Source organism: Bradysia coprophila, unplaced genomic scaffold (genome assembly GCF_014529535.1).
Source record: "Bradysia coprophila strain Holo2 unplaced genomic scaffold, BU_Bcop_v1 contig_232, whole genome shotgun sequence".
NCBI lineage: Eukaryota > Metazoa > Arthropoda > Insecta > Diptera > Sciaridae > Bradysia > Bradysia coprophila.
In genome coordinates, this window is record NW_023503493.1 from 2,271,159 (window position 1) to 2,285,736 (window position 14,578).

Below are 14,578 nucleotides of genomic sequence, written 5' to 3' on the forward strand. Positions count from 1 at the left end.
GTAGAAAGGTTGTCATACTTAACTGATCAACCGCTTAACTGATCAATTCAATCGTCCAGAGTTGACATTTTTGAAAATGTACAAAAACTATCATTTCCGCTAATGATTCGTGTACATGCAAAAATGGTATGACAACCTCGTACTGGTGGGTTCACAGTCGAAATTCAATTGTGAAAATTTAGCTTGTGTTGTCGACTGTTATGATTAGAGCGAAGACAATACCGACGACCAGTTAATTATAACTTTCCTTGAGGTCCTTGAATATTTTTAAAAAAATTTTGACGAATTTTTCATAATAATTGGTCGGATTGATCACTTAGCAGTTGATAGTTATCAACTTCTAGGACTCTCGGTATTTCAGTGATAGAACTGACTTGACGAAAACACAAAATTTTCGTCAAGTTGGATTTTCTTGTAAAAAATAAACCAACTGCCCCAGAAGTTGACGGTTCCGCGAAGTGTGCCCTATAATCCATTTATTTAACATTGTTCAATAATTGATTCATTCTCAACAAAAATGGAAAAAGTATAAAAGCCGGAAACGAAATTAATTCAGATTTTTTCATCCGCTCACAGTGGACTAATAGAGTGGAATTGTGACGGGATGAAATATCGATTACTTGTTACCTCTGGATGGATTTTAAGCTTTACGTTTGGAAATTAAAATATTTTGCTGTGACGCACTCCAAGTTGATTGGTTCTGGGTATTTGTTTTTCCCAATTTAATAATTTCCAAAAAACGTTCGGCTTTGTATTATAATTTTGAGGATTAATAATGAGAAACAAATATCGAGTTCATGTCCAGTATCGTAATGGATGTTTTGTTAGTTTCGTCGCATAAACACTTTTGTTATTAGTATGACATGAAGCGGAAATAATTATTTATTCAATTATCATAGGCAAACATTCTGAGCACACACATTTAAATGAAATTGTAATGGAATTTAAGTGCAAATTGCTACGTTCCACGTATATAATAATCCATAATATTTACTCGATTTTATGCGGTTATAACGCACAGAACGACAGAACCATCACTGGAGAACATTATGTAACAATAATTAACCGATTCAATAATCCTCTTGCCATGATTGATTAGGCTGGAACTAGAATTCAATGAAACGACCAGATTATGAGATCTGTTGTTATGTGGTAGATGAAACATTATTTTCTGTATTTTGAGCGCAGCGAGTGCAACACATATTCAATCGGGTAACAAATTTAAGTGTGGCTCGATAAAATGTTCAGGTAAAGTCAACCAAATTTATGTTGGAATTTGCTTCAGCTGTTTTACCAACTTGTCCACTCAGTCAAGCACCCAGTTTATACGAATGTTATGCATTGCATGTTATTTATAAAACCATTTGCAATGTTAACGGAGAGAAATTTCGGCTCACTTAAATTTAAGTGATCTCGAAAGCAATGTCAAAACTACAGAATTTCGATTTATTTTCATTCTTTTGCTCTTAAAGTTCGAATTTTCGAAGTATGAATTATGTCTCATTTTGGCATTGCTCTCGAAGCCTGTTAGGTTGAACTGAACCGATATCACTTTCTGGTCCGCCTTAAACTGTATACAACCTATGTGATTGAATGAGTGAACTAGCCATAAAAAAAGCTGAAGCAAACGCATTGAGTGTTACAAGATCGTAAAAAGAAAGAAGAAAGACCACTGATTCAACTGGTCTCGATGGGTCATATGTCAAAATTTGTATGTAAAAGTCCAGTTAACTAGGAACAAAGCAGTTATACAACTGATCTCAATGGGTTATGTGTCAAAATTTGTGTGTAAAAGTCCAGTTAACTAGGAACAAAGCAGTTATTTAACTGGTATCGATGGGTCATATGTCAAAATTTGTATGAAAAAGTCCAGTTAACTAGGAACAAAGCAGTTAATTTAACTGGTCTGTGTAGGTGATATGTCAAAATTTGTATGTAAAAGTCCAGTTAACTGGGGACAAAGCAGTTATTTAACTGGTCTCAATGGGTTATGTGTCAAAATTTGTGTGTAAAGGTCCAGTTAACTAGGAACAAACCAGGTAATTCTGAGCTCGATGGATTAATACTCTATTTGACATTCTTTTTTAACAATAAAAGCAAATTCAGTTGATTTTGACTAGATTGTCTTAAATTTTAAAATGATTCGATGCCTCTGAAAGACGATTTTCCGCTGCAAAATTCAATTATTTTCATAAGAAAAAGATGTTACTTCGGTAGAAAAGCGTTGTATACCTACCAGCAATAAATCGAAATTAATTTTCAACATTTCCATGATGGAAAATGGCAAAATATTATGAACGAAAACACATATTGCAGACGTCAAATTCATTTTCTCTTCTCATTTTTTTTTCTTCATTTATTTATTGAATTTTCGACATTTTCATTTTAATGATTTCTGGATCATTAAATGTTATTTTTATTCGACAGAAAAAAGCCGATGAAACGCTTTTTATTGACAACAGATTTATGGATATTGGTTTTATATCAATCACGGCTCTTTTTTCGTTGTTGTGGCATTTTTCATTATAAAATGATATGACTTGATGGTCGTTTAATGTCTCACCTTAAAGAATTATTTAAATAATTGAAGAAGAAGAAGAAATTGAGAAATAATTTTTCATCTTTGAATATTTTGAATACGAAGAGGGCGGGTAATCATCGGGTAGTATTATAACATCGAAATGGGTTGGTTTTCGTTATATTTCGAAGTCCATGATTGTAAACGTTGAAAAGGTCTGAGAGGACACACAGACCACTGATTTATTAGATGCGCGTGAACACACCACAAAGAAATTCACCAAAATCAAATTTGTATGGCGAGGTGAATTTTTAGTAGGGAAAGTGGTGTGACATTCAAAGTATATTAACAACTGAAGGTAATGCAAATCTTCAGAAAATCACAAAAATTAGGGAACCCTTCTATCGGGTGTTTTTGAGCGCAGCGTCAATATTTTGTTTAGTGTAGCACTAACTATTTCTGTAAGACTATTATGATGATGGGGAAGGAAATATAATTCGGACCACTTATTTGAACTTGATTTGCGGTGTGTGTCCAAAAAATAAATGTTAAAATGCAATGAGAAGTACTGCAAGGCGAGTCACATATAATTAACTGGTCTTCGGGCTTCTCGCTCTGGTCATAACACTGTATAAAGTGTTAAAAGAGAATGTCAAAAAGAGTGTTCATCCATCGAGCTCAACTCGTTTAGTTCCTCGTTAACTGGACTTTTACATACAAAATGTCCGATTTTGGATTTTTAAGCAGTTATTCATCACTGCGACACTGATGAAATCGTAAGTGTTTCAATGAAGTGAGCTTGCTCTGCTCTCGAATTCACGTGAAACTTGGGTTCAGTGTATAGATCATTGTCAATGTCGTTTGAGATGTCAAATGAACTGACAGCTACATATAAATTTTTGTAACATTGTGGTTAGCTTTGTGAAATTGACAACTCATTTGACACTATTTTGAGACAAGAAACCGTTATTTGACATTGATCTATTTCTGCGAGGATTTCAGTGGTTTGCATACTTTGGACTTTGGTGTCACCCACGAGTCCAAATCTACTGGAAAATGTTTACTTCCATGTCGACATGCGTAAGTCATTTAACCCGAAAGGCAATGTTCTATCGGAAACCTTGATGTGACCTACCTTTCGAAAGTCGATATGGACGTTGTGTCAATGGCTTAAGAAACTTTACAACCAGCAAAAGTGTATCGTAACAAAATCATTAATTCTCCTACTTCATTTGATCAAAGAATCCCATTCTGTTTGATGCGAATCTATCATTTCAATATTTCTGTCTTACATTCTGCTATAAAAGAGGCAAAAACAAGAGCTCATCGCTTATTCTTGTTATAGTTAGCGATGGTGGTTGACTGACCGTTTATATAAGCTTAACATCCAATTCTTTCTTTCCTCTGGCATGATTCTCCGGCAAGTGAATTATCAGTTGTGTAACTGTAAACGAAAACGTTTCTAATACTAAGACAGATCTGTAATAGTAGATTACATATTAGATGCTGCGAAAGTAATTGATTACGCGAGGTAACCGTTTTGTGACAATGCAACAAGCTAACTAACGGTAACTGTCTATCCGACAAGTGTGGTCTGTATCTTCGAGCCGACGCTGTAATATCTAATAGGTGTAAGCCATAATGGCTCGCAAAGTTCGTAAGCATGGTAATTGCGTGAGCTCTTGGCATTTCTGTCATATGTCAAAAGTCTACGAAATCGCTACAGACCATAATGGCTTACCCCCAATGGATTCTGGTTTCTTGCCTGCCCCACGCCAAAGTTGACACAAAGGAATTTACATAAAATCAACCGAAAATATTCGTCATGCAATGGTCAGCTTTCGAACGGGGCAAATTGCAACGTAATATTCAACGTTCGCATGGGCCAGGCAATTAAATAATTACGCAACCTCGACCCAGTTAAGTTGATCAATTAACATTTTCTCACTTTAGATGTAGTCAATATAACCAATGACAACTGGTATACAACATCGTTCAAACCAGAAATTTCTATATCTGTGTATACCATTAATGAACAGCCCCCGGGGGAAGATCACCGATATGTTGAATTAATTTGTCACCATTATCACCATATTGTCATTCCAATAAACTTGCAAATGCTTTGGGTTTCAGAAAAGGTTACTAAATGCCAAGGGGGGTTTTTCTGTTTACCTTTGACACGTTCGTTCCCGTTCATGCTTAACCTATTTTCCATTACGATTAAACACTATAGATTGCGCTTCAACAAGTTAATTCTGCAGAAAACGAAGAAAATGCGTATCTATATGTGGTGAGGTATGGATGGTGCAGAGCAACAACGGGACGTGTGTTTATGTATTTAATTATATTTCCATACAATAAACAGACGCGTCATCAACACAAAATGATGTTAATTGAAAAAGATTGGAGAAATAATGTTTACGAGAGACGGGACTCAGCAATTTTTCGTACGGTTGGAAGGGGGCAAAACCAATAAAACAGATGTGCCAAGTATGTTTATGTTATCCATATGCCCGTGTTTTGATCGGTTATTTTAATTAGAATTTTATTTAAAACCAGAAACAATAATTGAATGGGAGAGAGATAGAGACTTTGCACTTTTTAATTGGATCTCGGAACAGAGTCGTTAAATGAATTTCTTTTTTGTTTGAATTCAGTGTACACACAAAATGCAATTAATTCGTTGAAATGAATTTGCTGATTTGCATTGATTTCACTTTAAATTTACAAATATAATTCAGTTCAAATAATCCAGAGAAATGATTAACGGCGCCTCTCGGCTGGGATCGAATCAGGTAAATGATAAGTTGGTACGCCTGTCGCCAGATAGAAGGAACATTGGAATGACAATTGGTTCCTATGGGAGACGATGTTAGAGAATTTTTATGTAACTCTCTCACATTATCTCCCATCATGTCCGGAGCGATAGCGGAAAAAAACTTCCAAAAAAAAGAACGAAGAAATTTTTTTGAGACAACTATACCTATATAGGCGAGAATTTAAGTTTCTTTCCTTTGGCCTGTATCACCACAAATCCTATTCTATCTTATTCGCGCTTCAAATACGAGCAAAACGAGCTATCACTCGACTATGTAACTTTAAAATTGCCGGAGATACATCGTTTTGAAGTTGGTCATTTTGATAGAAAATGCACCAAATTAACGTTTTCCAAACAATCAAAATCTTTCAACTTACTCTGTATGTTTCTATCTGTCTGTCTATCTGTCTTTTTCGTCAAATTTTCGAATTTCGTCAATGTTTCGAATTTCGTCAAATTTCGTCAAATTTTCGAATTTCGTCAAATTTTCAAATTTCGTCAAATTTTCGAATTTCGTCAAATTTTCAAATTTCGTCAAATTTTCAAATTTCGTCAAATTTTCGAATTTCGTCAAATTTTCGATTTTTGTCAAATTTTCGATTTTCGTAAAATTTTTGAATTGTAAACTGTTATAAAAAGCAGTGTTGACTACACTTCTAAAACGACTGATATCCCAACAAAAATCTCTTCGAGAAAAGTGTGACGCAGTCTTTGAAATACAATTTCTAAAATGAATGATATCGCTAGAGTTGACGCTTTCAGCTTCGTTACGCAAAAATTAAATGTTACACCCAATTAGTTCAAACAAGCTGGCTTAGTTTTTCTCATCATCTGCCAAATAATTTTTACAAAAAAAAATTTGACTGGAAACAACCAAAATTTTTCCAAAAAAATCTGCGTCGCATGTGGCAGATAAATTTTCTTGCTGGTCTGTTCCTGAACATTTGCCACTTTCCGACGCAGATTTTTTTGGAAAAATTTTGGTTGTTTCAAGTCAAATTTTTTTTTGTAAAAATTATTTGGAAGATGATGAGAAAAACTAAGCCAGCTTGTTTGAACTAATTGGGTGTAACATTTAATTTTTGCGTAACGAAGCTGTCGTATCCTTCATCCTTCGCAGGAATAAAATACGATGGTGTGCGGTTGACAAATTTATTTTATTTAAGATGAACAATTATACTATAAACGGTTCAGTTATACCGGAAATCACTTATTCACTGTTGCAATTTCAACACTTTGTATGGTCACAAAGATTTTACTTTTCAAATTTGAACCTATCCGTTCGGTGGTCAATACAATTCTATTTCTCTTCCACATTTTCAATCGACCGTTCGGTTCAATTGTCATTTCATACTTTTCACGCTTTTGCATGATCATCAAATTGATGCGAGTGCATTTGCACTTCACATCCGTCCAACCTTGACTTTACATCAATTTCGTGGACGACACCTGCATTTCACACATTTTGCATGATCTGCATTTTCGTGATACCGCCGATTCATGCACTCCATGAAATGTATTTTCCACAATTCGGCATGAGGGGTACCACAAAGCTGAAAGCGTCAACTCTAGCGATATCATTCATTTTAGAAATTGTATTTCAAAGACTGCGTCACACTTTTCTCGAAGAGATTTTTGTTGGGATATGAGCTAACTATCATTCACATGATCCTTCTATCTCGCCACAGGCGAGACTTAAGTGTCCATTCCACTCAACAAAAAGTACTCCGTGAGAGAGCCGTGAGAGAGCAAGCTGTCAAATAAACAAAGGAAAAATTGAAAAAAATCAATTTTGTCTCTCACTCCGTGTGTCTTTTTTGGTAAGAGGAAACCAAGCATTAGTATCATGAAGCATAACGCTCTATCCGATGACAGTTCAGATGATAAAATTTTTTTCCTCTCTTTCCAACTGTCACTTTGTTTTGGCTTTAAAAATGCTGAAACAAATTGATGTGTTTGTTTCGTGAATAAACGAATGTTTTACTGAATAGAATCGGTTATTCACGTCACGAAAGTATTTGTTCACCTCGTGGAGAAAATAGGAAATTCCAACTTAAGCTCGAAACGTTTTCCTATTTCCTCCCCTTGGTAAACAAATAACCATTACTAACGTATGCATGTATTGCCGTCACACTTAATCAGGAAATTCATGTGTTCGCTCCATGTGATGTATCATTCCACAGCACACCGCTCCTAGCATGAACACTGAATTGACAAGTGTCACATTAGAAGGATTTAGTGATAAGAGCTACCGCTTAGGATTACTTATATTGTATGTTTTAGCTCATACAATGAAAACAAGCCAGCTGTCTTTGCAACTGCTCATGCTAGGAGCAGTGCTGTGATGATTTACTAGGAAAACCGTTACATGACAGAAGTAACTGATGAAAACCTTTCTAAAATGTTAAATGAGTTTAGCTTCCGCTAGGTTCGGATAGCTTCTGGAAGCTTTAATAAGTTTTTGTAAAGCTTTAAGCTTCTTATGAATTCTTCAGTAAGAGATGCAAAAACTGGGAAGCAATTTACTGATAGCAAAAATCGCTGACCGAGAAAACAATAACGAATAAGATGGAACGCGTGACTTTTATCATCAAATAATATCAACATCAAATGGAACACTCAGACTGTATTATTCCAGCGATTAAACATTCCATCGATTTTGTTCAATATTACCATTCACATCAAAAGATGATTTATGGATTTTTCGGGAAAAGGAATTGCAAACGAAAAAAAAAATTGAAAAGAATTTTCTCGACGTCACATTATTCGAAGCTCATTTCCATTTGCCTGTTGTTAACATTTCATACCATTCCTTGTCCATTCGAATAGAAAATCGCACCGCAGTCAAAGCACTCAGTGTGTGTGGATGGTGGCTGGTTATATTGGCTTAAAACAAACAGAACAAAAAACTCATAACAAAATGAGCGACGACGAGATATCTGCAGATGTAAAGGATCTGATGAGACGACTGTACACAGAGTGTGACGACACACACCGGACTTCACACATCAATGACAAAGGTGACAAATTGACTTGTTTGTTGGATATGAAAAATGAAAATGAAAATCCGAACTTTGACATCACTCAACCGTAGAAAATCAATTGTACTGTCCCCATCGTTTCGATGGATATGTGTGCTGGCCGAGAACAATAGCTGGCACAACAGTATATCAGCAATGTCCAAATTTTGTAACTGGCTTCAACGACCGATTGTTGGCTTATAAGGAATGCCATCAGAATGGTACGTGGTATACGCATCCGAAGACTGGCGCAGAGTGGTCCAACTACACGACATGTGTTGACCTTGGGGATCTCGAGGTAATATTACGAACAGTTTGGCCCGTACGTTGATTGCGAAAGTTTTCTTTTCGTGCGTGCGTTGTGTGTTGCTCTATTTTCTCCCCTCAATAGGCCATGAGAAAATTGTGTTTTCACAACGCAGGCGAGAAAATAGTCATTTTCTTTCCTCCGCTGAATCTTCAGAAGAATTGGTTGCGAAAAGTGTCGTGTTTAACTCTGTAAAAGAGTTGGAAATTGCATTTTCTCGGTCGAATGGCATTTATAGTGAGAAAAGTTCAGCAATTTCTCTCACGTAGGTTGAAATTAGAACTTTTCTCATTCGAACTGTCACCTCGACTGTCATTTTGTTTACGTTTTCGAAAATGGCATGGTTAACCGATGTTTTCGTTTCGTGCAGAAAAACAGCAAAACACAACATTCACGCATGAAAAACGTTGTGTTGCTCTCTGAGAAAAATAGGAAATGCCAACTCGAGCAAAATTACGACACTCGCTTCGCTCTGGCCACAAACATCGCTCTTGTTGGAATTTCCAATTTTCCACCCTCGCTAAACAAAAAACTATTTCTTTTCTTTCGTTTGCAGTTTCGTCAGTTCGTTAACGAATTCTATGTTATCGGATACGCTCTTTCATTGGTTACGCTGGTTGTATCACTGATTGTGTTTTTGAGCTTCAGGTAAATTAACTGTAAATACAGACAGCAACGCGAGTTTGGCATTCTCTTCCTCTCACACCTCTTTCAATTACTTTGCAATGTCACTTTTGCGGAAGCTCATCAAAGTTGCGTAGCTTTCGCAAGTCTGACATTTCAAAACAATTGTAAAAGGCCTGAAAACAAGAGACTTTTGTGGCCAACTCGCGTTGCTTAGTGTGAAGAGTGTGTAACTGCTGAATAGACCGATAAAAAGAGAGTTATTGAAAGAGAGAAATATGTCAGTGTCTTCTGATGAGCTGTCACGTTAAGCCAAAACACCGAATCGCATTTGTGTCTATGCTTTTAAGGAGCTTTCGAGACCTTTAAGCTTATTTTGTATTCCAATGAAATACTTTGCTTTTCCAGTGGAATCCACAAAAAACTTAAAGCTTTCGAGGAGATGTGAGGAGCTAAAAATTCTCTTAGCAAATCCACTACCACATCTCCGCACATATGAGATCTCACTTATTCGTTTTGAACAATGAAAGTGTAAAACAGGTATGGTCTGTTGTCCGCCCGGAGGACATAAAAATTTGATTTTCGTACTTAAACGCACTCATTTTCATATTACTTTGACATAAAATGTGAGTGCGTTCAAGACGAATTCGGCGATCGACCATACCTGTTCTCTACTTTCATTGGTTTTGAAAGGGTACGGAAATGTTAACTAACGTCAAATATTCAGCGGAACTGAGCGAATCCTCTCTTTCAATCGATCTATTACATAATGTGCTTTCCAACACAACTGCTTATAAGATTTGTACCGATTGTCAGATTGGTTCGCTTTGAATCGGCTTAACGCTTACTGTGCCTACACACAACAACGCGAAAGTGACAGATGCGAAATTTTTCTTTTGTCCTAATGTCAAAGAACAAAAGAAAAATTTCGCAGCTGTCACTTTCGCGTCGTTGTGTGTAGGCACAGTTAGTTTTTGACATTTATTATATGACATAACGTTATATTTTGTGCAACTGTCAGTTTGAAAATGTTTACATTTTTGACGCGCTTATGACGTGAATTGAAAGCCTAATGCGGACTGGCTGGCTTTTCATTCAAATTTGGATTTCAAGTTAGGTTTGTCTAAGATTGCCAGATTCCCTTGCAATTTTAGTTCGCGATTAAACAGCCCTGCAAAGGTGTACCGAACGTCTATATGACGAGATAAGCGAATAAATTGCGAAGCAGCGTTTTCGGTTACAATCTCAAGGGAGCAACAAAGTGTTTTCATGTAAGCGGAATTGTTTATGAAAAACAAACGAGGAAGATTACTCAATTTTGTTGCTCATTCAATGAATCTTATTGGTATAATGGACTCAGCTGCTATATTTTATATGAAACAAAGCAATGATACGATACACACACAGCCTGTACTTATGCGATACGATTTTCTGGTGAATCATGCTTCATTTTCCCTTCGCTTATCGCATTTTCAGTTCTTTGCAAATTAACAATAAAATACCGCCAGTAAATTAGATATATGAAACAACAAACCCCTAAGCGTTTTATGTTCAGCTTTTGTTCCACATATACCTTGTTATATATGGAGAAAGATCAACAATTTATGTAAAACGGGGATAGAGGATTCGGTTAAGAAACAGAAAGATATTTAAATAAATATTTACAGAAGCCTCAAATGTACCAGAATTCGCATTCACATCCAATTGTTCACATCGTTGGCACTGAGCTGTATCGCATGGCTTCTGTGGTACAAAGTGGTCATCGAAAGTCCCATTATCGTCCAACAAAATTCGGTAAGTTATTTTCACATTTTTTTTTGCGAAGTGACGTTTATCAAAAAAATGAGGCCTCCACTCATAAGATCTTGTTTCGGACTTGTACCTAAACTTTAATGTTGCGAATACATTATCGCCCAAAACCACTTGTGAACGTCAGTGTCTATTTTCGCGAAAATATTTTCACGAGTTTTCTCAAAATTTCGCGATTTTCACAAATTTTCTTGAATTTTTGCAAAAAGTTTTTTGTGAAAATTTGTGAAAATATTTTCGCTAATATAGGCACTGGTGAACGGACTTGCAATGACGATGTTTATCTAGCTGCGAAAAAGCATCATCCAAGAATGGTGAATTTATTACGGATCATAAACCGTGGATTGAGGGGGATAAAGACGGATCTGAACAAGAATAAAGAGGCCGAAAAAGCAGCACTTTTTGGCAATGATTCGGATATTGGAATAGATGATTTAGAGAAAGGAGGGGAGAAAAATCAGTCGTTCCAACTGTTCGAACATTTGCTAAACTTGTTGCCTCCCGCTTGCGATCACAATGAATTTCTGAAGGCTATGGTAGGTGCTGCAACTGAGTGGAAAAATGGACCGGAGTACAAGAAAAGAAAAGAAGAGATGAATGAAGAAACGAATGAGAAAGAATGAGGCCAATGCTGAAAAGAGGAAGAAAACGAGATGGGATGATTGTCCGGAGAAACTGAAGAAGCCTCGTGATGCTTAAGTAATGGTTTGGCTGTGTCTGAAGCGATTTGAATTAAAAGTCTTGCAGCCATAATGCTCTTCTGTTTGTTTTGATTACCTCTGTAGCTTCTGCCTTTCCCTTGCTTTTGATGTTAATGTAGTTAGTGTAGTTGTGTCGATTTTATTTCAGCTTTGCTTTATAGGTTTTCATTTAGAGCTTTTCGACGAATAGGCATTTCAGAGTTTATGTCGGTGACTAGCAGACGAATTGTGAAGAAACAGAATTTTCTTTAAAAACAGTTTCCAGTTTTTTGTGTTTGTTCCCGCAGAGATTTCGTGTACTTGGAGCTGTTGACGTTATGGAAGTGAACGAGGTAGTTACTTCACAGTTAATAGTTTTGCAGAAATAGTTTTTTCAGCCGTTTTTAAATCTCAGAAGTGGAGCTGATGTAGTTAGACATGTTTTCTTATTTTGCCTGACTGTGATAATTTACTTGTCTTTGGGGCTGTGCTTGAGTGCCATGAATGATTCCAGATGTAGGCCTTTCTTGATTACTCATGAAAGCTTTTTCGAATTAATGAAAATCCTACCACTAGTTCAAGTGTGATGTTTCATTACTGTCTTGTGAAGGGATACTACGAAGCGACTGATGATGGCCGCTGTAGTATCCTGAGGCCGAAACAGTCTCTCCGTTTCGATAGTTTATACTATCATAATTCACTAAACGTGACAAAAAGTGAGGGAAAGGGAAGAGCAACGATTAGCTCTGTTTTTTCGAAATGTAACTTTTGTCAAGAATTTTATTGCTGTTTTCGTTAGGCATTCCAGGTTTTTGTTTTTCTCTGTAATTATTCTTTGGGTAAGCATGATATGTTCGAACAGTCCGTTGCTAAAGCGCAACGTTAAAAAACTCGTCTGATTTAATGATATTGCCAATCTCGGCGTCGCCTCGCATTAACAGTTTTCATAATTATTGCGCAAAAATTCCATTTTAGTAACATTCTTCGAAAATAGCTATTTGAAACTCAACAATCACACGTACCGTTGGTGAATGCCAATTTATCTGTAAATCTATTACTTCTATTGTTTACCAAAAAAAATTTGAATCCTTACGTTTGTGGCACTTCTTTGTTCTAGACACTAGACATTTCTTACGTTTTTGTCCACTAAAAATAAGTGACATTTTCATGGTCTACTGTCGTCCCAATGCTAGAACTATAGAACTGCAGGGAATTCTGACGATTTTTCTGGTTCCTGTCTGAATTCTCTCGATGGTTAAGGTTGGCATAAAGAAAAACCAGTGGGAACCAGATAAATCGTCAGAATTTCCAGCAGTTCTATAGTTGTATGATTGGGAAGACAGTGGCAAGAAGTCACTCAATTTTAGGAAATGACCTCTGGTGCGAGCACACAGTGGACAAAACCAACAAGGTCCTAATTTTACTTCTATATGTCCAATGAAGGACATAACCTGAAGTGAATTGTGAATTCAGGCCGGAGGAATGAAAACCCTAGGACAGTCGTTAATTCGTATTGGTCGCTTAGTCAATATTTCAACGAAAATGTCCCAATCATCAAAAACAAACAAAGCGAAGTTGCTCTTCCCTTACCCATGGGTCGTGTGTAGCGAAAGTGAAGATAAAATGCCGTTTCGACCTCCGGAGCCAGTGGCGGTCAGATGTTAAATATCTTCACTAGAGACTCCCAATTATCACAAGAGAATCCCAATGGAATCTCAATAATCACACTGAACGTACTCATAAACCATTTCCAAGATTCATTCCAAGATTCCAAGATTTTAAAGTGAGATTCCTCTCAGTGAATACCCCCTCGCTCTGGTGACTTCAAACTTGTTAAAAGTCCAAATGTTAGCCGAAAAAAGGGTCAAGAAATTTCTAGTGTCTAAAACAAAGGAGTGATAGGAACGGAAGCATTCGACTTTATTTTGGATGGTTTACTCCGTAAACAGTCACAAAAACAATTTCATCCTGGAACGGGACCAATAAAATAGTGATGTCACACGAAAAAGATTTCTAAAAAATAAATTGAATTCTTTATAGGGAAAATTGTCAATAACATCCCAAATATGGAACCTTTTACAATCCTTGATCTGAAATCAAGGAGAGGGAAAGTAGTGACGAAATGTATGTGCAAGAAACACTGGAATTAGTATCTCAAATTATAGTCTACGTATCTCTTACTGATCTAGCAATAACTTAAAAAAATCCTTAAAGAACCATCCTTAAAAGGCCGGCTGAAATCAGAAGTACTTGAATGTAGCTTTCGAATGACAACACTTTTATGAAAAATAAATTGGAAATGGCCAGGGAAAATGGCCTCAAAGTTGATGAATTTTCCGGGAAACTTTTTGATGAAACCCTTATAACGACTCCATTCCGCAACTTTTTATGGCAAACAAGTTGAGACAAAGAACATTTATTTATAACGTAAATCGCACGGAATTACATATCACCTGCACTAGTAGCAGCCATGCTGCTGAACTATCCAATTTATTTTGACTTTATTGCCTAACCACTGCGAAGGTTGATTATCAAAAAGAAAGTCACGTAAAAGTGACTCGTGTAATGGATCATTTTCGCATGGGGCAAACTGCCATGTAATGATCAACTTTCGTTTGAGGCATGCAATAAAATCTTTTACTTCGTTAGTTTGACGGCAAGTTTTGATATACATAAAAGACAACCTCACTGTCCTTAACGTCCATTTCATATCTTAAACGTCCATTTCATATCTTAAACGTCCATTTCATATCTTAAACGTCCATTTCAGATTCAATGAATTTTTGGCGCTTCTGGAGGGTT

At 36.4% G+C, this 14,578-nt stretch overlaps 1 protein-coding gene across 1 annotated transcript in view; it reads left to right on the plus strand.

The window, feature by feature from the left end:
* The window catches only part of LOC119075887 (calcitonin gene-related peptide type 1 receptor), a 43,438-nt gene that overhangs the window by 16,016 nt on the left and 12,844 nt on the right, over positions 1–14,578 (plus strand). Inside the window, exons 2-5 of the mRNA XM_037182456.1 lie at positions 8,166–8,356; positions 8,431–8,654; positions 9,220–9,311; positions 10,955–11,081. Coding sequence (XP_037038351.1) covers positions 8,203–8,356; positions 8,431–8,654; positions 9,220–9,311; positions 10,955–11,081 — 597 coding nt within the window. The 5' untranslated portion in view covers positions 8,166–8,202. The remainder of the gene's footprint in view (positions 1–8,165; positions 8,357–8,430; positions 8,655–9,219; positions 9,312–10,954; positions 11,082–14,578) is intronic.